Source organism: Gopherus evgoodei, chromosome 8 (genome assembly GCF_007399415.2).
Source record: "Gopherus evgoodei ecotype Sinaloan lineage chromosome 8, rGopEvg1_v1.p, whole genome shotgun sequence".
NCBI classification, from domain to species: domain Eukaryota; kingdom Metazoa; phylum Chordata; order Testudines; family Testudinidae; genus Gopherus; species Gopherus evgoodei.
In genome coordinates this window covers 329,707-354,987 of record NC_044329.1, presented here as the reverse complement: position 1 = coordinate 354,987, position 25,281 = coordinate 329,707, and the positions used below count along the sequence as shown (strand labels likewise).

The following is a 25,281-nucleotide window of genomic DNA, read 5'->3' as shown; positions in this document are numbered from 1 at the left end:
AAAGTAATGCCTCAGTGAGTGGGCACAGAGAAAGAAGACTGGGATTCAAAGTGGAAATATTCCCACTACTGAAGGACAGTTCAGAGATCAGGTGGAGAAACATAATTTGTGCATCCAGAGATGAGGGATGCTATGGTTCTCAGGCATCTGGCAAGTGACACAACACAAGATTCCCTTCCTGAGGGACGGGCAGAAATGGAACACAGGGATCAGTAGAGAGGTCTGACAGCTACACATCCATTCCAGGAGCATAACATTTGCCCAGCTTCATTGTTTCTTCCAAAGCCACACACCATCTGTGTACAGAGGAGCTGCTCCGAGTCTGCCAGCTTTCCTGAAAACATAAGCTTCCCTGATAAGGCAGTTCTTTCATATAATTCATTATGGACTATTAACCTGCACTCAGAAATCAATATTCACTGGAACACCACATTTTTACAGTCCACTGCAGCACAACAGAATAGCAGTTACACAACACACGTGTTTACACCCAGAATAAATAGGTCATAAAATGGAACCTGACAGAGAGGAGGGAGACTGTGGAGGGGGCAAAGGGGTATGTGAAGGGACACTAGGTCACTGAAGCTGCCTGAGGTCTCTGCACTGCAAATCAGTACAGTATGTCTCTAGGGAGCTGTGGTGGGGACAGCTGAACAAGCCTTGTCCTAGAAAAACATGGTCTAGCCAGGCAGTGTCATGGAATGTTGGACAAGGTTTAGCAGGGCCGCCCAGAGGGGGGGGCAAGTGGGGCAATTTGCCCCAGGCCCCGCAGGGGCCCCCACGAGAGTTTTGCGGGGCCCCTGGAGTGGGGTCCTTCACTTGCTCCGGGGGCCCCAGAAAACTCTTGAGGAGCCCAGGCCCTCGGAGCTTCTTCCGCTCCAGGTCTTCGGTGGCAATTCGGCAGCGGGGGGGTCCTTCCGCCCTGGGACCTGCTGCCAAAGACCCCAGGCCTCCTGAATCCTCTTGGCGGCCCTGAGGTTTAATGGGACTGAGTGAAGAAATCGAGCTGAAATCCAAGGCTACATCTCCTGCTAGCACTAAGAGTGGAAGATATGGATGGCTGAAAGGGACAAGAAACAGGAGCAGAGGCCAGTGCCCAGCTTCCTTGCTTTGGCTCTGGGGCAGTTTTCTTTTACAGGCTTAAAATAATGGATTTGAAAAATGATCAAAAGGATCCTGAACAGAACCCAGAGCTGGTATTTACAGAGTTTATGGGTCAGATTGCCCTGCTCTGCTCTCAGGATACTGTAGAAGTAGGTCTCTGGCCCCTTGGGCACCAGTCTGGTGCTTTCTGCTCTAGAGGAAAAGCACCAATTGGCCAGGTGGAGGAGTGCTGCAGGTACCTGCTGGAGCCTCTCCTTCTCCTTCATTCAAAAGGCAAACGCTGTTTGGACAGAATTTTGACTAGCTTTGTTTTTACAAACAAACAAAATAGTGCCCTAAAGTCTCCCATCTGGCTACTTTTCCTCTTGCAGTGCTAGGAGTTGGGGGAGGAGATAGTGTTGGACAACCAGCCCCTGCAGTTCTAGCTGCAGAAGGAGCTGAGTGAAATGACTCACTCCTAAGAGAAGGATGCAGGCCTTCCTGTTCTGGGGTGAAACTGTTCAGTTCCTCTTCTCTGGAGGTCTTCAGTTCCCGAAGGGTGAGTTAGTAGGTCAATGTCTGGGTGCAGAGTAAGGAGAATTATGTGGAAGGGACAAATGCCTGTTGTGTCAAGTTAAGGTGGGCTGAGCAGGAGCAGTAGCAGCAGCAGCAGGGCCATTGGAGGCCAGGAAACCCCAGCTCCAGAATAAACAGAGGAGGCCATGGGCATGCTGTTGTATTCAGAGATGTCTGGCCATGTCTTTGTCTTGGTGATCTGGGAAGGGAAAGGGAGAAATTAATTTAAATTGGATCGAATTCACTCTGGCCCCTGGCTGCAGGATCTCCCATTCTGAGATTAGCACTGAGGATTTGGGAACCTACCATGCCAAGTAACATGGCTCTCGCCCCTAGACACTGGCCCCTCTGCTAACCTATGGGACAGAGCAACTAGAATAGTGATGGGAGAGAGGGTACTTTTCTGTGGCTCTGATACATGCACAGCTCCCTCCTTCAGGTGCCTAGAGCTTCTTGTTTCTCTGATGCTAGTTACTTTCTCTATGCCACTTTACTGGCTGCTTTGTGAAGGTAGAAAAGGAATTCATACCTGGCATATTTCTGAAGCAAGAGAAGTGTTGGTGCTGTCCCCCTGGAAGCTCAAGGAAGGCATGTAAAACAATCCTTCCTGCCCCTCCAGAGTTGCCTGGCTCAGATACATCTGAGACTGAATTGTATTTTCTGCAGGTAGAAGTCAAACAAATGTCTAAGAAGGTGCTTTCCTCATTCGCTCACCTTGGAATATAGCCCTCTCCCAACAGGCTATGTTGGGAAGCTCACATGTTGGGGCTCGTAAGGGTGATTTTGCTTTGGGGAGTGTAAATACTGTATGCAGTGGCATATTACTGTGGGGAGTGTATGTGTGTCTATAAAGTACCACAGAACAGATGCAGGGACTAATCTCACATGGTATCTGGGATGCAGTGGATTAGTCTGAATGGGGTTTTTCCACCTCTACTTTCTGTCATCCTACAGGGGTGTGTCAGAGTTAACGTGTGTCTGAGGTAGGCTGGGCTGTTCTACTGGTGTGAGAGTTCTCTATATACACAGAAAATACATTACTATTAAACAATTATAGAGTGATGGTGGTTTCTTTATTTGATGCCGTCTGGAAGCTTTTGCAGTCATAAAATATTTAAATTTTAATAAAGCCCATTGCTGGGATGCCAGAGATGGATAAAGGGAATAGGGGCTCTGGACACAGCTACCACTCACAGCTGGGTTTTACCCAGTCTCAGCCAGCAGGATTTGAGAGCTATTGCTGAGCTGCTGGCCCAGTGATATGGTCTGTGCCAAGCTGTGATGGGTCAAATTACTATTTATTTTTTGAGCACCCTGGACTGTATTAAGTGTCTCATAGAGACACCTGGAATCCCAGGCTCTGTCCAGTGAATGAGGGTCAGAGGTAAGGGGAGGTGAGGAAGGACAAGATGATGGCAGTGAGATCATATGGTTATTCAGTAAGCCATGGATATAGTGTGATGCTGGTTTTCTCTCTTAACCTCTCCTACCCCCTCACTTATTATAGGTGAGACTGCAGAAGTGAGTCTCTGGGAGGGGCTTAATGTGGCCAGATAAATGGCTTTGTGAACAGATCTGGGGATAAGGTGTAATGTGGAAGAAAGCTCAGAAATGACTGTAAGAGCAGAGAAAGGGAGTATCTAGGCTGACGCTGGTGGTGGAGTAGAGAGGGTAGGGAAACGTCAAAGGAGAGCAAGTTGGAGCTGTAGGCAGGGGCTGTGTGATATAGGATCTGGAAAACAACAAAAGGTTTGAACTTAATTATGCTGAATCTGTGTCCCAAGTTGCGTGTTGTATAGCACTTACTGAGGCATTTGTTGCTAATGAACATGCTGCGTATCTGGTCACACTCCTCCTGCTGGTTGCCACTGTTCTCACAGGTACACCATAGTGAAACCTCCGTGCTGGAGTTACCAACATAGTTTGGTGTCATGGCTGTACCTGTCCCCATTCCCCAAGAAATGAGAATCAGGATTTGTTTGTATGAAAGCATTCAGGTGGGCTGGGTGCAGCAACCCTCTAAGCCAGTGAGTACCAGCCATGGCCTCTAACCAGGGCATCACGCTATGGCCTTCACACTCATGCTCTGTGCCTCCAGAGTCCCCTGGACACGCTGCAGGCTAGGGAGGCCCATTCTCTGGGCAGTTTCTATGTACTGTAGCTAAATGATGTTTGCATGTATTACTTTCAATGTATCACAAATTATCTTTAAACATAAATGCGCCGAGGCACACCTGCCCAGGGAGGGTGAGCTGGGGGCAGCGAACCCTCTGCGCTGAGGGGCATGCAGTCTAGGGGGCAGGGAACCCTCTCTGCTGAGGCGCATGCAGTGTAGGGGGCAGGGAACCCTCTCTGCTGAGGCGCATGCAGTGTAGGGGGCAGGGAACCCTCTGCGCTGAGGCGCATGCAGTCTGGGGGGCAGGGAACCCTCTGCGCTGAGGCGCATGCGGTCTGGGGGCAGGGAACCCTCTGCGCTGAGGCGCATGCGGTCTGGGGGCAGGGAACCTTCTCTGCTGAGGCGCATGCAGTGTAGGGGGCAGGGAACCCTCTGCGCTGAGGCGCATGCAGTCTGGGGGGCAGGGAACCCTCTGCGCTGAGGCGCATGCGGTCTGGGGGGCAGGGAACCCTCTGCGCTGAGGCGCATGCGGTCTGGGGGGCAGGGAACCCTCTGCGCTGAGGCGCATGCGGTCTGGGGTGCAGGGAACCCTCTGCGCTGAGGCGCATGCGGTCTGGGAGCAGGGAACCCTCTGCGCTGAGGCGCATGCGGTCTAGGGGCGGGGAACCCTCTGCGCTGAGGGGCATGCGGTCTGGGGGCAGGGACCCCTCTGCGCTGAGGCGCATGCGGTCTGGGGGCAGGGACCCCTCTGCGCTGAGGGGCATGCGGTCTGGGGGCAGGGAGCCCTCTGCGCTGAGGGGCATGCGGTCTGGGGGCAGGGAGCCCTCTGTGCTGAGGCGCATGCAGTCTAGGGGGCAGGGAGCCCTCTGCGCTGAGGCGCATGCAGTCTAGGGGGCAGGGAGCCCTCTGCGCTGAGGCGCATGCAGTGTAGGGGGCAGGGAACCCTCTGCGCTGAGGCGCATGCGGTCTGGGGGCAGGGAGCCCTCTGCGCTGAGGCGCATGCAGTCTGGGGGCAGGGAGCCCTCTGCGCTGAGGCGCATGCGGTCTGGGGGCAGGGAGCCCTCTGCGCTGAGGCGCATGCGGTCTGGGGGCAGGGACCCCTCTGCGCTGAGGCGCATGCGGTCTGGGGGCAGGGACCCCTCTGCGCTGAGGCGCATGCAGTGTAGGGGGCAGGGAACCCTCTGCGCTGAGGGGCATGCGGTCTGGGGGCAGCGAGCCCTCTGCGCTGAGGGGCATGCGGTCTGGGGGCAGGGAGCCCTCTGCGCTGAGGGGCATGCGGTCTGGGGGCAGGGAGCCCTCTGCGCTGAGGGGCATGCGGTCTGGGGGCAGGGAGCCCTCTGCGCTGAAGGGCATGCGGTCTGGGGGCAGGGAGCCCTCTGCGCTGAGGCGCATGCGGTCTGGGGGCAGGGAGCCCTCTGCGCTGAGGCGCATGCGGTCTGGGGGCAGGGAGCCCTCTGCGCTGAGGCGCATGCGGTCTGGGGGCAGGGAGCCCTCTGCGCTGAGGCGCATGCAGTGTAGGGGGCAGGGAACCCTCTGCGCTGAGGCGCATGCAGTCTAGGGGGCAGGGAACCCTCTGCGCTGAGGCGCATGCAGTCTGGGGGCAGGGAGCCTTCTGCGCTGAGGTGCATGCTGTCTGGGGTACTTGAGGAGTCGGGTGCAGGAGGGGCCAGGGAGCCTGCTACACCCCACCTAGTGCTCCTAACAATGAAGCACACTAATTACTGCCTATGGGAAGAAAGCTGTAAATGAGAAGATGTGCAGCCAAACAGACGGCCTGTCCCCAACCTTGGGATGCCATGCCAGTTTGGCCACAACCAGGTGTGACCAGAGATATCTTAAATCCCATGAATTTGGCAGTGCCCCTGTGGCCTCTGTGAAGGCTTTTGCTGAATATGTCACCAACAATGTCCCATCAGGGCTCAGGCAGCCAAACCATGAGGGAATACAGGGTTTAAGGTGTCTGCAACCAGGGACCCTGAGAAAGGATGTTCATGTGGATAGTAAAAGGATAAAATGGCTGTAAAATGTCTAGTGGCTGGAGTGTCAGGAGTGGTTATATCACACAGGTGGGCAGGGCTCTGCTGCTCAGGCACTGCAGGATAAGCACCTTTATAAGAAGCAACATAGATTTGGTATGTAAATTACCTGTAAGAGACATGGGGGTGATGCTACTATCCTGTCAATAGAGGGAGTATTGGAGAATATATAGTCTCTGGCCTTGTAAGTGGCATAGGCGTTATGGATGCTAACTGAATTCCTCTTTAGGCTCTGTCTGCACTGGGGCAGGGAACACACCAACATGGACCAGGCTCAAGTGTCTTCAATACCATGATCTTAAGCTCAGATAAGATCAGAGCGTGGACCTCACCAGTCATCAGCTCCATAGACCTTCAGGCACACCCTCTTGTCGCTCCCCCCATCCCCACGAATGCCTGAGAGCATGCTCGTCATCATGCCTTATGTCCCGTTTTGGTCACCACTTACCAATCATCCCCATGTAAGCCTTCAGGCACGCAGCATGGTTGTGCTGAGAACAGCCATCCGGGGACATGCCTGCAGGCTCACAGTTCTGTTGGAAATCAGCCAGTCGGGATCTGTAGGAAGAAGAAGAAGAGCATCAGAGTAAGGACTACTCTTTTCACTGGGGTAATGCCCCTTGCTGACAGACCTACTTGCAGATATGGTCTTTGATACAGGAGTCCAAAAGAAGGAGGCAGTTGGGTTTGATGCTGTCCTGGAAGGAGCACTCAGGGACAATGGTTTTACGGCGTCGCTCCCCACAGAGCTCATCTTGACATGGACAGAACAGGAGCCTCTTGGTGAAATCCTCAGGGACCTTCTCAAAGAACTGTCGTAGCCTTTTGTGGCACTTACGCTGGTCACAAGTGTCTCCAGACTCTGCCCCCTTGGTGCAGCTAGAGGCATAATATGTGCGCAGATGGACACATTTCTTATTCAGACTGCAGAAGTGAGTTGCTTTCAGGCAGGGATTTGCGCTGTCCCCTGCTAGATGTGAACCTGAAAAGCCAACAGAAACCCAGAGACAGTAAATCCCAGAGGAAATTTCAGATGTGAGCAGGAGGAGCTGCAGGCTCCTGCAGCCCCTGGCAGTGGGCAGGCTACCATCCTTTGTTACACTGCAATTTAGTGATCACTCAGCAGGGATTCACAGGAAAACAGAATGGCATCAGGCAAGCTGACTCTGCTCTGTGCTAGTGTGATTCAGGCCTAGTCCCAGCGGGTGAGGACACCTGAACTAGCCTTGCTCTTTGGAATGTGGTTTGCAAGCAGAGGGGAAGGGAGGCGAGGAGTGTTTGTGCTTCACAGGCTCATACCTATGTCTGCTTTGGCTCACTCGCTGCCTTATGGAGCAGGAGGAGTTACTCTCCTTCTTCTATGACTGCTGGGGAACAGTGTCTGAAAACAGCATTTAAACTTGGTTCTGGGCCCAGATAAACAGTTTTCAAACATTTGTCCTGCTAGTGAAGAGGACAGTGATAAGGGAAAAAGATTATGTCTAAGGTTATGTAAAGTGGTGGTGGTGAACATCAGCTGAACATAAAGGTCTATGAAAAGAGTTCAGGGCATTGTTGGCAACAATGACAAAAAAGTTATTGATGTATCTTTCATGAGATTGATTCAATTCTATTATTTGAACAAATAAAAAAAATTGCTCACTGAAATAAAGCCATATCCTGACACACACTCCTTTTGAGAACAGCAGAGAAAGATATGTATGATGTAAAGAGCAGTAAACTGAATGGCACATATGTTGGTTTCTGCCACTGACATTCTAGCAGTAGACTGGAAAAAATTGTGAAGCGCCATAAGTAACATAGATTGTAAAATTATCTCTCTGGTCATAAATATTCCTAATTGTTCGTAGTTAAACTTACAAACTAGAAGGCAACTCAGGGAACACTTTACATAAGAACAGCCATACTGGGTCAGAATAAAGGTCCATCTAGCCCAGTATCCTGTCTGCCAACAGTGGTCAATGCCAGGTGCTTCAGAGGGAATGAACAGAACAGGTAATCAGCAAGTGATTCATCCCCTGTCACCCATTCCCAGCTTCTTGCTAACAGAGGCTAGGGACACCATTCCTGCCCATCCTGGCTAATAGCCATTGATGGATCTATCCTCCATGATATGGGCAGGCCATAGAAGGTACTAAATCAGAAGTAGGTTCCTTTTTTGTAATGTATCTTTTCCTGTTAGTTGGGATGTCTTATAGAGAAGTTGGAGTGCAGAAAATATCAAAGCATAGGGAAGACTTTTTCTGTCTGGTAATGCTTTTTGGAATAAGTGGATATTGTCCAACAGAGAGGGAATCTCACCTGTGTGTTAACTAAACTTTTGATTTTTCTAAACAAGCTAAAGGAAAATAAAAATAATGGAGAAAATGCCAATATTTATTGTATCTTAATAGTTTAAAAAATATCTGGATTATTTACAAAATGGAAATTGTTAGACTTGTTTCCTTGTTGGGCTTTCCTTGATGCATTCCACTCTTCTGACTCTGTCCCTTTAATCTCTCCTAACCAGTTACCTTTTGGATAGCTTCGCTTACATGCAGTGCGATCTACGGATCCACCCCACTCTCTGACATGCTAACACCAAAAGCTTCACCTGTCCATCTCAGGTCCTCTGGAGCCAATATTCCACTGACCAGTTTTAATGGGTGGATTGTCTCAAAATATTTTTCCTCTTAATAATCTTCAGCCCAGTAGGTGGCCCCTGAGAAAGGAAGAAAAAGGGGGAAATGTGTACCTGTCATGATCCCTACCTGAAACCAAAGCTGCCAGCTTGTTATAGTCAATCTTCCAGGGTTCTTCATTTGCTGGATCCTCATAAGGAGAAGTCTCCAAATTGAAATAACCTAGGCAAAGTGAGAGACACATTCAGGGATGTGGGGGCGGGGAGACGAGGCAGGGGGGAACACACTGGAACCAGTTTCTCCTTTTAGAGAGACTTTCATGCACATGCAAAACATATCTGGTTGTACCCACAGGACTGGAGTTCATCCAGAAACACACTGCTTTACTCAAGAACCAGGCAGAGCCAGCAACAGCAAACCATGGCCCCAGACCTATCAGAGATACTGGTGTGTTACTAAGCAGCTTTGACATAGGAGTCATTCATTGGCTTCTCTGTGTCCAGGATTAGATCTAGTTTTCATCTGTTCCTTTTCAGTCTCAGCAATCATGATGATATGTGCACTGTCTCTTTAAAATGATGGCAGGGGCCGGGGAAAGTTTTAGGCAGAAGCTTTTTACAGTAAAGCAGTGACACAGCAGCTTTCAGGGTAACATTGTTTTTCTCATTTTAATTAATCCCTTGCTCACTACTGGACAAAAGCAACTTTCTGTTTCTTTAGGTTGCAGCATAATCTCCCTTCTCACCCCTCTCCTCTCTCTGGCCCTCTGTAGTCCTCTTGGTTAGCCTGAGGGTCCAGCCCCAGAAGTGTTTCATGAACATAAACTCACCACCTCATGTCATAAGTTTTAAACCAAATATGAAATTTGTGTCCAAACTTTATTATATTAATTCCTTAAACATTTATTGTAAAGCACTAGTAACTCCTCTTCCCCAGGAGGTGGGAGCCCATGTGATGTGATTCTCCAGCAACCACCTCCAGGACTGGAGAGTGAGCTGTGGCAGAATTCTCCATTGAACCCCTCTCCTGCCCTTGTTGAGGTGTGTATTAATAGTACATAGATTTGTGTAATTACTAGAGAAGGTATAAACAATGATTCCATCTCACCGTGTGTGAAGCTGGAGTGAACAGTCCAGTAGATGCGCAGGCAGTGCTTCTGTCTCCTCATGCGGCGGTGACACTTGCAATGCAGTAAAGGGCTGCTTCTGAGGTCCAGCTTTGCATCCCAGCACCTTGCTCTGGCATCAGGACTCAGAGGGAGGAAACGTGTCTTATCAAGGGAGCAGTTTTCCAGGGCCTGGTAGGTGGCATTGCAGGCAGGGTCCATCAGGCAAATCTTCTCAGCTGCTATGCAGTCCCTTGGCAGAGCAAGGAGGCCTCCTGTTCAAGTAGGAAAACAATGGTAGGGCTTTGTTCATGGAGAGAGCCACACAACAATTGTTTCTGTACCATCACTGCAGGCTTTCTGACCTATCTCAGCAAGAACATCTCTGCAAAGGCAGATGTGGGAAAATTTATTTGATCTGGGTGAGATGGAATCCTCTAGTCTTGGTGTAGGACAGGTGGGGAACAAGAGTTCCCTCCCTTTAGAAATGAGAGGCTGGACATCAACAGGAACTCACATTGGTGCAAAGGGATAGCAAGAGATTCTATACAAAGCCATTTGCCAGCTTTTTTAAAAAATCCTCCTATGGGTGGCTTGCAATCTTTCAAATCTGATCAGGATCAGGGCTGTTCCATACTTACATGGGACAGGAGATCCCCAAGGAAAACTCAGGTGCTGCAGGGAGTAGTGTGAGTTCTCCTCTCTGAGTCAGCAGTGAGCCCAGTGCCCAGCATGGTGCTTAGGGTGCTGTGCTTCTGGGAGTGGTGTGTAAGGGGTGCTCATCCCCTCTGAGTCTGTGCTTTCCCTACTGACACAGCCTGGAACTAGATATCAAGAACTGCATTTAAAAAACCATTTGCAGTACAGAACAACAACTATATAAAACCTACGACACTTATGAACAGTGCTACATATTCTTACGGTAATAAATGTACCCTTAATATTAACTAGAAATATATCAATATATATACATTTTTTGTATAAGACACTTGTAATATATGTCTTCCTATAATGGATGTTAATTTAAATTATTGAATTGACAATGTAGGAGTCTTTGAAACTTGGCAGCTTTAGGGCTCTTCCACTTAGGGGGGTATTATTTGAAGTCCCTTCCATCTGTTGGTGTTTTTATTCTGGAGATTTTTGTACAGGTTGATTAACTGCCAATGCCTCCTTCTCAGGTCACTAGTGGGAATTCATTACACTGTCATTGTCAGTTTCTACTGTAGCTCCTGTGTGTGAATCTATGTGGGCCATCTCTTGAGGACAGTTGTTCCTTGGTTGTTCTTAGGATACAATGGTTGTGGCGGTAGAGTTGTCCTTGTACTTCCACCATGTATAGCCTTGGTGCTGCTCTTTGGATACCTGTCCTGGCCCTCCATCTTATTTTTGTCATTAGGGTGCTGGTTGTACTGTCTCGAGTTCAGGAAGATCTTTGACACCTCTCATACTATTTGCTGTCACCACTGTTTAATTTGTTCTGTCACCTTTTCCACTGTTGCTGGCTTCAAAAGTTTATTTGCTGTAGGCAGTAGAGTCTGGTTGCATGACATGTGATGCCATGCTGGACTACTGCCCAGGCCTTCTAATTTTTCTAGTCATGCTGCCCATGAGTCTCTATCATTCTGCTATGCCTTTTTAGTAGTTTCTTGGCAATTGCAACAGCTGATTCTGCTTTGCCATTAGCCTAGCAGTGATGTAGAGAAAATGTGGTGATGTAAGCTCTTTGGTGCAGTGACTGTCTCTCACTGTATCTGTTTGCCACCATGCTTAGCATAATGGGGCTTTGATTTTGGTTGGGATCTCTATATAGTACCATAATACAAATGACAAATCTGTTCAAAATCTGATGCTGCTGCAAACAATGCAAATTCCCAACAGCCAAACTGTGTTCCAATATCTGTAATAACTTCTGGAAGGTGCAAGAAACCCTACCGTAGGCAGATGTGGGAATGATCTGACTCCTATCTCCTAACAGCTGAACATTGGTATAAACCCTGCAGCATGAGATTTTATATTCCTTCTAATTTTTTTTTAAATATTTTATTAAACTCTGGGTGTTCTTGTTATTCATATCAATGTCCAGTGAAGTGATGTGGGTGACCTTCACTTTTGAGATTCCTTGATTTTTATATATAATTGATGCACAAACAATAATTAATCAAATATTAGGGAAAAGGACAGGTGTTTTATTCACTCCCTCATTCCACCTCCTGCTCTGTGTTTATGAAATTACAGACTGTTGTGATTATGGTGCCATAAATGCGGCATTCAGTCTTCTCCCCAAGATTATGCTGAAGAAAACAATGGTTTGGGAGCAGGAAACCCTTTCTTTAGTAAACACAAACACAGTTGAGAATTAGCCAAAGAGAGACAGAAATCCATGAACACCACATGGCAATCAAATGGATTGAATTGTAAGCACCATCAAAAAGCCTTCCCCGTATGACAGGTCATCTTTCAGTCAGTGTTATTGTAGCTGTGTCGGTCCCAAGATATTAGAGAGACAAGGTAGATAATACCTTCTATAGGACCAACTTGTTGGTCAGAGAGACAAGCTTTCGAGTTTACAGAGCTCTCATCAGCAGAAATTCGTCCAGTAAAAGATATTACCTCACCCACCCAGAACACGTGCTAGCTGTTGGTTTGGCTACCAGCAAAATAGATTGTGTGAGAACATGTGGCACCAATGGTGATGTTGCAGGTCCCAGTGACTCCTGAAAAGAGGCTGCAGCCACCTCCACCTTCTGTTGTCTCCTCTCAGATTTGCCTCTTCCTCTTATCTTGGCAGTAGTAGTGGGAGGAAGGAAGTGTCTCTTTCTCCCAGCCCTGGCTCCTTGGGGGCCAGCTTCAGACCCAGGAGGAGTCTTTTTACTTTGAGTAACTCCCATATTTGTGGTTTATATTTTGGTTCCAGGAACACAAACTTCTGTAAAATTGGTTCTTATGGTAATTATTGGACCCAAGGAAATTCAACGAGTTTGTCTTGGCTGCAAAGAATGAGTCTAGGCAGGCACTTTGGGGCTGTTTGCAGCTTTTGGGCACCTGCTGCTTTGGGGGAATTTATCAGCTACTTTCCCTCCAATTGAGTCTTCCCCATGAGCTTTAAATGGTTATAAAACATCATTAAACTGGGGGCAAAATCTGGAACCTGCTGTGATGACTGGTTGACCCTCTGCTGTAGAAGACGACAAAACATGTAGATAGGTGCCTGTGACCAGGAAAGGGTACATTAGCACCATCTGGGTGCTAACTCAAGCACTCCCACATGCAGGTCAACTCCAAGAGCAAATGCCAATTGCTTGCTGAGCTTTACTGCCCTAGCACCCCTTTTGGGTGGCCTGCGAAGGATTCTTGAGAGATGGTAGCTACTCCCTGGGCCTTAAGGTAAATAAAAAAAAAATACCAGCCTCCGCATCTGCCAGAATAAGCCCCCTGCTAATGCAAAGTTCACTTTCGATGAACAAACTTCAGCTACCATGGCCTCAAATAAATGGCTTGGCTGCAGCGTCCTTACGAGTGCTACAACTTGGCTGCAAAAAAGGAATGTCTGGGTTGCTTTGCTGTAAATCGGCCACGAAACACCTGCTCAGAGCGCCGGAACATACAGGCCAGCCCTTTCTGCTCCTTTTGGCACCGAAAACTTTGTCCTGGCCGTAACTGCAAGTGACCAGCATGGAGCAGCAAATCCCGCCCAAAACTCTTCACCGTGGCTTCCGCAAACAGACACAGAGCCGGCTGCACGCTCGGTTTTTGGACTGAATTAAGGGCTGTGATTTGCTTAACCGAAACCACCGCTCGTGTGAACACAGCTACCGGGAGTTAACGTGCTTACATGGGCAGGTGACCTTACAGCAGTTCTGTGCCCCGGCGCCGGGACACGTTACCGGCACTAGTTCAAAGCAGGCTAGTTAACCCGGTATAAAAACTGTCCCCGGACAAGCCGCGAGGCCCGCGGGAGCGTTTCTCATGCTGGCTTCGGGCAGAGCTGGGACACCCCCGCCCTTCGCTTATCCGTAGAAAACAAAGACCCGGCAGTCCCCAAGCGCGCTCCGCTCCCGCGCAGCTCTCCGCACTCACCTGCGCTCGCTGCGCTGCCCGAGGCTGCGCCGACCCCCTGGGCTGCAGCACGCGCAGCGGGGCGGCCGGGCGGAGCCGGGCCCAGCACAGCCAGGCACCAGGCGGGAGGGTCCCTCCCACACCCCGGGCACCAGGAGCCCGCCCGGGGGATCCAGGGCCGTCCCGGAGCAGCGAGGCGGGGGAGAGGCAAACCGCGGCCGGAGCCGCTCGGCCACACCGCGCTCCGGGCCCCGCCACGCTCCGAGCCCCGCTAGCGATGCCCTGCGGCTGGCTCCGCGCCGGAGTCGGTAAGTTCTGGGACCGGCCGCCCCCGGGCTCGGAGCCCCAGCCCGGCGAGTCCCCGGCAGTTACCGGCTCGGCAGAGGAGCAGCCCCAGCAGCAGAGGGAGCCCCATGCTGGAGCCGGGCAGGCGCTGAAGGTCCGTCCGGGCGCTCACATGCTCCTCTCGGCCGGGGCTCGGCTGCGCTGGGCAGGCGCCTCCTGGCTCTGCGCTGTCCGAGTGCTGAGCGGGACTGGGCCGCCCCCTGCTGCGCTGCGCTGCGCTGCGCTGCGCTCCCCCAGCTGACTGCAGCCTCCTCCTCCGCCCAGCTCGGCGGGCTCTGCCCCCTCCCCAGCCGGCCAGCCTCTGGAGCTGGGTGCTCTGGGTGACCGCACGTGTGCAGCCTTGTCTGTGGCGCTGTGTCTGCGCCTGTGATTTTCTAACCGTGTCTGTGTAGCTGCATGTGTCACATCTGGCCAGCTGGATGGGCGAGGGGCTCTGCCCTCGGCAAAGTAACGGGCTATAGGAACCAGGTCAAACACCTGTGCCCAGAGCAACAGGCAGGAGGAACTCGGTGTCCTGCCTCTCACTCAGTACCACAGCTTCCAGTGCAGCCTGGCAGTGATGGGTCCCACACCTCTCACCCAACTGTGATTAAAGAGAGAGTAAAAAGTCACTGGGGTGAAACAGCCTTTTGGGGCCTGGGGGCGGGCGTTGTGGGAAGACAAGGACTGGGAATGGGGCTGGTAGTCAAGGTAGTGAAGAGCCCAAGGTACCGCTTGATTCTCACTCTGCTTCCAGCCTATTTGTGGAAATTATTTGTAATAAAGGTAGATTAGGGTCATTTACTAGTCGAGTAGCAGCTGTCCCCTCATTTTCTTTCTGACAGGAAATTGCCTGGGTCCAAAGTGCACTAACAGGCAGCAGTGCAACCCATATGAAAGGAAAGCTGCAGTAACTAGTCACAGCACTCACCATAGCTGTAGATGTGTTTAAGAAATAATATGTTTTTAAAGGATTTGTTTGAAGTTTTTAGACATCCTGATCCATGTCTCACTGTCCCCTGAACTGTGCATTGAGCTGCCATTTCACTGATTCTTCCCAGCATAACAACAGTTTAATTCTGATGAGCAGAAAAAGCAGACACTTTGTCTACACTTCGGAACTTTCTGGTTGTTGACAATGACTGTAGCTAAACATAACTGAACAGGTTTAACTGCAGTGTAACCAAGGACACACCAAGTTCAGCATTTGTTCCAGAAAACACAAACACAAATAAGATTGGTTGCACAGGCAAGGCTAGGGAATGTAGCTCCCATTCTGAAGGAACAAGGAATTTGTAGTAAAAACTGTGGTTTTAGAATAATATAGTTTGCTTTTTGATTCAGTTCAGTATGTATCATTCTTAAATACAGGTTTCAAGGTCAATGGGTTAGTTAATATGTTCAGCAAATAATTGTTTCCCAACATTAAAAAAACATTTATTGTATTTAATGTTAATATCCAACAAAAAGGTGACCTTTAACCCTGCAAGTGGAAGGACCCTAACTGGCTGCTTCACATAACATCATCTTTTGTTTTCCTCTGGAACTCTGTTTTGGGTTGTAAGTACTGGGCTTCACTTCTCTGAATATTCTAAGGCAGGAAGCTCAGTTTTAGAGTTTCTTCTTCTTCTTCTTCTTCTTCTTCTTCTTCTTCTTCTTCTTCTTCTTCTTCTTCTTCTTCTTCTAAGTTCTGGGTTTGGTTTCTTATTAAAAAAAGGTTTTTCTTAATGTTTTGTTTAATCTAAAACAAAAGTAAAATTGTAATATCTTATCTGGCACCAACTCCGAAAGCTTCTTGCCATTGTTGTACATTCTGATGGCAGCTGCACTGACTTCTCTCCCTGCTCTGCATCAACAGATGGTTAAGGCAGAAACCCTTCAATGTGTAATTTTTATAATATTAAGACATGTACAGTTTTAGGAAATGGCCTTGTTGCTCCATCTAGGAGTCATAGAAGAGGTCCATGAGAAATACAGGACATGATTCTTTTTGTTGTAATAATTGGGCCTACAAATTTACCTTCATTGTGAGCTCAACTGCAAATAGGGTGACCAGACAGCAAATGTGAAAAATCGGGACAGGGAGTGGGGGGTAATAGGAGCCTATATAAGAAAAAGACCCAAAAATCGGGACTGTCCCTATAAAATCGGGACATCTGGTCACCCTAACTGCAAAAGTGAATTAAAGTTAATAAAATGTCACAGTAACTGATAACAAGAAATGGTGATGGGAAAAGGTGCAAAAGTGAGACAGATGGACTGAATTAGTCCAGACAAAAAGGCCTCCTGATGTAATTCAAGGATTGTGTTAAGATTATGTCTGGTAAACAAGAAGAGTGGAACTGGAAATTAATAAACTCAAATTGTGTCTGGTGGAAATACACTTAATTCATGGACAAGATGTTGGGCTGTTCCATCCATCATTTCCCTTTTTAGGTCTTCAAAACTAGACTTTTTTGGGAAAGGCTGGCCAGGGCCGTCCTTAGGATTTATGGGGCCCTTACGCAGTATTGTTAAACTGGTTCCCCTGTGGCCTGCTGAAGGCAGTCCCCAGCCAGTGCCACTGATCCCAGTGTTTCGAGGGGGCACAGCCACCACCCTCGCCCACAGACCCCCCAACCCTGTCCTCATTGCTGACACACACCGGCAGTGGCTCAAGGCAGGCTTCACATTGTCACATGGGGACTGCATCTTGCCAGAGCCCAGGGTCCTCCTGCAGCCCCAGCCACGCCTGGCTCACCATGAGCATTTTGACAGGAAGTACCAAGCAGTAATAACAACAACAATAATACAAGAGTGTGTATGTGTGTGTGTGTGTGTGTAGGCATGTGTGTGTGTGTAGGCATGTGTGTGTGTGAGAGCGAACCAGTACGGATGAGAGAGCCAGAGAGACAGCCAGTGTGTGTGACTGTGTGTTGGGGGACTGTGTGACAGAGTGTGTGTTGGGGAACGTGAGACTGTGTGTGTGTGACAATCTGTGTTGGGGGACTGTGACTCATGAGATGCAGAGTGTATGTGAGTGTGAGAGCCAGTCTCTGTGAGAGAGACTCTGTGTCTGTGTTTGAGAGACAGTGAGCGGACTTGCGCTTTAAGTGAGGAGACTCAACAAATACGTGTCACCTCAGATTCGGGGTGGTAATGCTTGCTTCTGTTATTTCATTGCTTCAGGCTCAAGACTGGGTCCTGGCTTTTGACTTTCAGGATACATATTTCCATATTGTCATCCACCAAACCCACAAGAAGTACCTCAGATTCACGGTTGGTCCAGTCATTACCAATACAGGCTTCTGCCCTTTGGACTCTCCACAACACTGAGAGTATTCACTAAGTGCTTGGCAGTAGGACAGATAAGAAAACAGGGACTTCATTTGTATCTGTACCTGGATGATTGGCTGATCAGGGTAAGGCCAGGATGAGACCAAGAGAGTTCTAGATGGAATCTTCTCCCTGTTCTTTCAACTAGGGCTCCTGGTGAACTGTGAAAAATCATCTCTCACCATCACAAATTACAGAATTCATAGGTGCTCAACTCGACTCAAGGTCAGTGCAAACATATCTGCTGGAAGACAGATTCAGGTCCCTTCAGTTGCTTGTATACAACAAAATGGCAAGACTGTCCAGTATGGTCAGGAGACACATGGGATTACTATGTGATGCTGCTTGATAGACTTAGTCTGTGGACATTACAACATGGACAAAGAACAGTGTACTCAGCCAAGCACTACATGAACAAATTGGTCATGGTACCACCCAAAGTCCTACAGGAACTTATCTAGTGGCTAGTACCATTGAATATGGGGAAGGGAGTGTCTTTCTTAACCTCCTCCTCAGCAATAGTGCTTATTATGGACCCATGAGAGACAGTTTGGGACACCCACTTGCTTCACCTCCAAATGCAAGGAGTATTATCTCCATACAATCTGAAGTTGCACATGGACAACCTAGAGCTGAGGGCCATCGGGTTGGCCTGTGTAGCATTCCTACCTCTTCTGCGGAACTCTAGTGCAGATCCTGATGGAAAATACATTGATGAGGCACTGTATCAACAAACGAGGTGCTTGCTTGTCCCACTGTGTCTGGAAACCACTGTGCTCTGGGAATAGGTCACCAACATGGAGTGACTGCATTGGACCTGATATTCTGGTGATTTCACCACCTTGGTGTGTGGGGTGAAGGGAATGAGCTCAGGATCTCATTGGATGTTTTTCTCCTTCAGTGGTCTCAAGGTCTTCTCTGTGCCTTCCCATCAATCCCTCTCATCCCCAAGATATATCCAAGAGCAGATGGGACAAGGGAGGCTACTGTTGTCCTGATTGCCCCATACTGGTCAAAGCAGTTCTGACTGTCATACCTATTCCAGCTGTGCAGCCAACCTCCCATTTGCCTTCCTTCTTGCCTGGATACAGTGTCTCAGATTCAGGTACTGCATTGCAGGGGCAGCTCTACAGTTTTCGCTGCCCCAAGCAGTGCACCGAATTGCCCCCGCGAGTAGCGGGGGCAATCCGTGTGCCCTTAGGGCGGCAGGCGTGTTTCCGCTGCGGCAGCAAGTCGGCGGCAGCTGCTATGTTTAGCAGCAGCCACTGCGGACAGCTAAACATAGAAGCTGCTGCTGAACTGCTGCCACCGTGGAAATGCGCCTGCCGCCCTAAGGGCACATGGACTGCCTCTGCCCTCTGCGGCGGCAATTCGGCGCGCTGCTTGGGGGCAAAACAACAGGGACTGCCACCCCTTGCAGAATGCCACCCCAGGCAGCAGCTTGGAATGCTGGTGCCTGGAGCCAGCCCTGCTGCATTGGGACCCACAATCACGGCACGTGATGGGTTGGATGCTGGCTGAATGAACATCACTGAATGGGAGCACTCTAGACAAATGCAAGAAATTCTTATGCAGAGCAGGAAAGCTTCCACTCAGAGGATCTGGTCCGTGAAATGGAAGAGGTTTGCCACATGGGTGATCCAAACCAATGTAAATCCAGTTAAAGCTCAGATCTCAAGAATCCTGGATTACGTGCTGCTTCAGAAACAGTCGGGACTGGCATTTCTCTCTCTAAAGGTCCGCAGAGCAACAATATCAGTCCATCATGTGGCAGCTCAATCACATTCCATTTACTCACACCGTACAGTGTCAAGATTTATCAAGGGCCTTTTTCACAGATTCATAGATTCTAGGACTGGAAGGGACCTCGAGAGGTCATCGAGTCCAGTCCCCTGCCCTCATGGCAGGACCAAATACTGTCTAGACCATCCCTAATAGACATTTATCTAACTACTCTTAAATATCTCTAGAGATGGAGATTCCACAACCTCCCTAGGCAATCTATTCCAGTGTTTAACTACCCTGACAGTTAGGAACTTTTTCCTAATGTCCAACCTAAACCTCCTTTGCTGCTGTTTAAGTTCATTGTTTCTTGTTCTATCATTGGAGGCTAAGATGAACAAGTTTTCTCCCTCCTCCTTATGACTCCCTTTTAGATACCTGAAAACTGCTATCCTGTCCCCTCTCAGTCTTCTCTTTTCCAAACTAAACAAACCCAGTTCTTTCAGCCTTCCTTCATAGGTCATGTTCTCAAGAGCTTTAATCATTCTTGTTGCTCTTCTCTGGACCCTCTCCAATTTCTCCACATCTTTCTTGAAATGCAGTGCCCAGAACTGGACACAATACTCCAGTTGAAGCCTAACCAGCACAGAGTAAAGTGGAAGAATGACTTCTCGTGTCTTGCTCACAACACACCTGTTAATGCATCCCAGAATCACGTTTGCTTTTTTTGCAACAGCATCACACTGTTGACTCATATTTAGCTTGTGGTCCACTATGACCCCTAGATCTCTTTCTGCTGTACTCCTTCCTAGACAGTCTCTTCCCATTGTGTATGTGTGAAACTGATTTTTCCAGATCATGTCTGCCCTTTATCACGCACCCTGTCATGGAGCAACAGGACAGTAGCTATGCCCCAGCTTTTAAACAGTCTCTTGGAGGACCCACTTCAGTGTGCCAGACCCCCAAAGGGTCTCAGTCTTCCTTCAGGGTAGGTAATGCAGCCTCTCCACCTATAAGACTGAGCCTCCCAGCTCCAGCACTCCTGCTTCATGCTGTTAGCTCTGCCCAGCGAGTTCAATTGAGACAGATTCCTAGTTAGAGACTTGTATGCTTTTCAGGGACTAATGCACCTCAGCAAGTGATTCCAGGCAGTGTTTTCAAAACAGAGTAGGATTTATTAGTCTACTGGAACACAGGATTGGAAGTGTTTAGGTTAGCATAGAAAAATTAAGGTTAAAACATACTCCATGTGGCCAAGCCAGCATAAACCACTATCCATGCTGTAGTGGACTCTATTCAGGCTCTGTCTCTTATCACTACAAAACATTTTTTTTTCTCCTGCTGATAATAGCTCATTTTAATTAATTAGCCTCTTAGAATTGGTATGGCAACTTCTACCTTTTCATGTTCTCTGTATGTATACATATCTTCTTACTGTATGTTCCATTCTATGCATCTGATGAAGTGGGCTGTAGCCCACGAAAGCTTATGCTCAAATAAATTTGTTAATCTCTAAGGTGCCACAAGTACTCCCCGGGTGAAAGCAGCCAGCTTCTTCCAGAAGCCAACTCTTTGTTCCGTGCCTGCCATGTCTCAGTCCTTTGTTCTAGAGCTGGGAATGTGTTCAGCTTCCCTGCTGTGAGGTGTGGAAGTGGGAGGAGGGGGGAGGGGATCTCCTTCATCTAGGTTGCTGGGCGTGAATGTTCTGGTCATTAGGGCTTCCCATTGTCTCAGATTCTGCATTGATATGGGTCACTTTCAGCAGGTTCCAGCCACTTCCTTAATGACTCTCACTGCATCTCAGACTGCAAGGCAACACTTACATCTCATGGCCTGTGCTGCCCCCAAAAGCAGACTTAACCCTCCCCCAATGTGTAGCACTGCAAAGTATAGAGGGAAACTGAGGTGTGAATCCCATAGGATTCATTAAAAATATTACAAAAAATTCCCACTTCGTCACGCTCATCTGGGACCTATATGTGACCCTTTTATGTCTCATAGAGGCTTCCTTCAAACCTCTATCCAAATGTTCTTTATACCACCTTACCAGCAAGATGGTCTTTTTCGTTGCCATTATGTCAGCACGTAAATTCAGTGAGAGTGCCATCATACACATAATTTCACAGGGACAAAGTGATGGGACCACACTCCAAGTTAATTAACAAAGTAGACTCAGGATTCCCCATGAATAAGTCAATCACCCCATCATTCTTCCTTCTGAAACCTCATTCTTCTCCAGAAGAAAAGAAACTTCACGTGAGACATTTCCAGAGCACTTCTTTACTTTCTAGACAGGACTATGCCCCTTTGTCTCTCTCCTCCTTGCTTTGTAGATATACAAGGTCTATCAATAGGACAGACAATCTCCTCACAGACACTCTTCAAGTGGATTATGCAGTTAATCTCCACCTGTTACCAGCTGTCCTGCAAGCCTGCCCCTCTGGACACCAAAGTACACTCACCGGGGCAGAGGAGACATGGTCAGCATGCCTCAGAAAGGTGTCAACCATTGAGATTTGTAAGGTAGCTCTGTGGAGTAATCTACTGCTGTTTGTTAAACATTACATACTTGACTTGACAACTGATGCAGACACCAAGTTTGGAAGAGCAGTGCTTCAATCCTTCTTTGAGTAGTATGATTGATACTTCTCATACCCACCATCTGGAAGAGGGTACTGCTTGCTGGTCACCCACCGGGATCCATAGTGACACATACTCAGAGAAGAAACAGCTACTTCAAGATGTTGTCAGTGTGGATCCCACAATCCATCCTCCATCCCTGCTTTCAGGGTCCTGAGCTGCATGGGCTTTGAACTGCATGGAAACTGACGGAGCGCCATGAGTGTCTTGCTCTTTCTGTCTCTGTATAGGAGCACAAGGAGGCTAAGGGCACATGTGTGGCTCCCACAGACATTGCGAGTGAAAATAATCTAGTCTGGCATGCATGAGCATGATACTGTGGGATCCACACTGACTACAGCACCTTGAAGTACCCATCCTTTCTTCGGTCTATATCAGACTCGTTGTCTGATTATCTGAGCAAGGGGTCAGGAGTCAGGAACCCCTGAGTGGTAATCCTGATTATTCTACTACTGTTTGATATGTGGACTTGGGCAGGTCACTTCATCCCCCTGCCTTGGTCTCCTCATTTATAAAGTAAGGAAAAACATACTTACTTCACAGTGGGACTGGAGGGGTTAATTAGTTAGCTTAATAATTATACAATGCCTTGAAATTGTAAAGTTAGGCTGCTGGTGTGGTGTGACCACAGCCTATCATCAATATTGTCTCGTTATTTACTTGTACTCCCCCATCTGTCTGTATCCATCTGTTGCCTCTTGTCTGATATTTAGATTGTAAACTACTAAAGGGAGGTACTGTCCTTTTGTTTTGAGTTTGTACAGCCCCTAGCACAATGGGGCCCTGGTCCATGACTAGAGTCCCTAGACACTACAGCAATACAAATAATAAGTAATGGTAAACTACTAAATATAACTAAGTACAGTAAAATGTCTCTATTTCAGGTCAAACCGTGCAGTTCAGACAAATACCGCACTTTCCTCTTCTTCTCAACAAAGATTTAATAGCAGAGAGATGTGAGGTCTCATATTAGTCTTTTTGGGGAATTTTTTTAAACTATAACTCTGCTACATTTGTCAAATTAGTACAGCACCTTCTGTTACACAGTAATCAGAGTCATAGAATTTGTGGCAAGATGGCTCTGAGCTCCCTGCCTCATATAGGGCAGAGAACATTGCCCAGTGTCTTCTGCATCCAGCCTATATCTTGTGATTGAGTAAGACTGTGTTTTTAGAAAGCTATTCAGTCTTGAGAGAAAGACTCTAAATGATGGAGAATCCACCACTCCCCTAAGATGGCATTTCTAGCTGCAGAGTGAATTGTTTGGGCAGGTATAACAGGAAAGCAGCCAGATCTCAGCTTTCAAAGCATTTCATAGTCATAGAATACCAGGGCTGGAAGGGACCTCAGGAGATCATCTAATCCAACCCCCTGCTCAAAGCAGGACCAATCCCCAGAAAGATTTTTGCCCTAGACCCCTAAATGGCCCCCTCAAGGATTGAACTCACAACCCTGGGTTTAGCAGGCCAATGCTCAAACCACTGAGGTATCCCTCCTCCCTCCCCCTGCTTGGGACCTACAGCTTGTGTGGTATTTTTCCCTTTTCCTTGCTCTGCAAGCAGTACTTCAGCCTTTTCACAAAGCTCAGAGAGTCTGATAATTACCAGTCTCTCAGGACCAGACTTTCACCAGTTTTTCCACTTGGAATCCTATAGGCCAGGTCTAACCTAGGGGTCACCTGCCACTCTAATGTATAATATCTTGGGGATCAGTTTCTCCAGTTCCCCTGCATGTTCTAGTTCTTTGGCCTACTGAAGCAGCTGCAGAAAATGTAAACTGTAAACCCTGATCTGATTTCCCCAGCTTTTAGCCTCATTCCTATAGCTCATGTTTTCTCCATCGCTCCTGACAGGGTTTGACAGGTCCTGACTGATTTGGGGATAAGTAGTGTCAGCAGCTTATGCAGGGGAAGCAGATGCATGACCTCAGGCTCTGGCATGTGAATGAGTATCCTTTCTGGATATTTTGTTTTATTCAAAGCTTTAAGTGATCATCCTTCCTGTGGAATTCAGTGCTACTCTGGGATCTCATAGATCCAAAACTTCAAAAAACACAAAAAATTTTGTGTTCTGAGCTGGACCTTTCCCAGCCACATTGATGGATTACATGTCCGTACTGTCCTATCAGCACCCCATGTGGCAGGGCTCATTTCTTATCACTGTAGGAGCTGAATGCCTTAGAATATTAATGTATTTAAGCTCTCAACCCCCTCTGTGGCAGAGCAGTGCTATTGTTCCTATTGTAGAGAGAAGCACAAAGGGACTTGCCCAAAGTCACAGAGGAAGTTTATGGCAAGGCCAGGAATTGAAACCAGTTCCAGGGTCTCACTTCACACCCATAATCACAAACCCATCACTCTTCCTCATCTCTGTCCATAAAGAGCTCAGAGAGGTTACTCTCCAGTAACTCCCTCCATGAAAGTATCTCTTCTGCATAATTCCACTTGTGTGATGCCTCCCCCCCCCACTACAGAGCTGGGGGAAACTGCAATGTCAGGGTAAAGCAATGTCAGGGTAATATACACGCTTGCTCCTGGCACAGAACAGGGAGCAGATGCACAGTCACAACCACCTCATCTCCTTCTGCTAAACCCCAGAGTCCCATGTGAATAGGACTCCCTCTTCTTTGACCAGCTTCTAACTCCTCCCCAACCAGATTCTCTCATTCTGTCTGAGCCAAGAGCTAGGGCCACAGCATGTATCTCACCGTGGCAGCAGGCTTGTATTTTATAGTTGGCTGCTCCTTGGAGAAGTTGTGTGGTTTTGGTTCTTACTACTGAGAAGCACCAGCCAAAGAAAACAAAGTGTTTGTCAATCATAGGGACTGCATCTCAGCCCCCTGCATGCTGGAGGCTGCACAACCACTGCTAAGCCACCCACCGCCTGCTCACACCTACATGCTCTCTGTAATCAGTTTGGTCTCTGTCATTTTTGTTTTGTTATATGTGATTCTGGATATTCATGTCCTTTGGCAGCTCAGATTAGAAGGCAAGAGTCCCTCATGGGAAACAGGTTTCAAAGGAGTAGCCATGTTAGTCTGTATCAGCAAAAACAACGAGGAGTCCTTGTGACACCTTAGAGACTAACAAATTTTAAGGTGCCACAAGGACGCCTTGTTATTTCATGGGAAATACTAACACCTAGCTCCTGTATAGGACCTTCCAAAGCTGCTGACCTCAGCTGAAAAGGAGTCTTGTTCTCTACATAGCCATCAATAAATAGCACCTCCACCATGTTTTTCTAAAGGTGTTTAGCCAGCTGCCAGCCAGATCTCAGGAGAGGGAGGCTAATGACTCCTTCAGTCCACTTTGTATAGAACTAGCTTTGCACACGTCCATAACCCCACACAGCAAGGGAGCCACTGTTAGGTCAATATTATCTTCATTTTACAAATGGCTAAAGTGAGGAACAGAGAAATGACTGGCCCACGGTTACACAGTGAGTCTCTGATGACAGAGTTGGGAATAAAACCCAGGAAGCCTGATTCCCAGTCACTTCTAACATGCCCAGATGTGTTTTCACTTAAGGCCTTTAAACACTCCCATGAGCATGTATCAAATGCTTGATTTCCAGTGTATGGGGGAAGGATTGGGCTCTGTCAGAATTCATGCCTATTTTCTGTCACCCCTTCTACAGTCTAATAGCTGGCCCAGCTGACCTAAATAAGGGTTTTGTTACTTCCAGG

The 25,281-nt window shown here is 48.3% G+C and overlaps 1 protein-coding gene across 1 annotated transcript; it reads right to left on the bottom strand.

Annotated features, from left to right (window-relative positions):
• Positions 1-897: 897 nt before the first annotated feature.
• GFRA3 (GDNF family receptor alpha 3) lies at positions 898-14,111 on the bottom strand. Its single transcript, XM_030572809.1, has 8 exons — positions 13,969-14,111; positions 9,540-9,812; positions 8,562-8,654; positions 6,448-6,793; positions 6,260-6,369; positions 3,466-3,600; positions 2,189-2,319; positions 898-1,858 (listed from the first exon to the last, which is right to left on the bottom strand). Exons 1-8 carry the CDS (start codon positions 14,009-14,011, stop codon positions 1,718-1,720), a joined length of 1,272 nt encoding a protein of 423 aa, XP_030428669.1. The 5' UTR covers positions 14,012-14,111; the 3' UTR covers positions 898-1,717.
• Between the last annotated feature and the right edge of the window lie 11,170 nt (positions 14,112-25,281).

What these genes read in the sequence shown, in the direction of transcription:
- GFRA3 (XM_030572809.1), bottom strand. Translation starts at nt 14,011, where the DNA reads ATGGGGCTCCCTCTGCTGCTGGGGCTGCTCCTCTGCCGAGCCG. An exon ending in GCTGCTCCTCTGCCGAGCCG is followed by an intron (nt 9,813 to 13,968) that starts GTAACTGCCGGG and finishes CTACTTGAACAG; the next exon opens with GAGGCCTCCTTGCTCTGCCA. An exon ending in GCTGGCAGCTTTGGTTTCAG is followed by an intron (nt 6,794 to 8,561) that starts GTAGGGATCATG and finishes TTGGCTTTTCAG; the next exon opens with GTTCACATCTAGCAGGGGAC.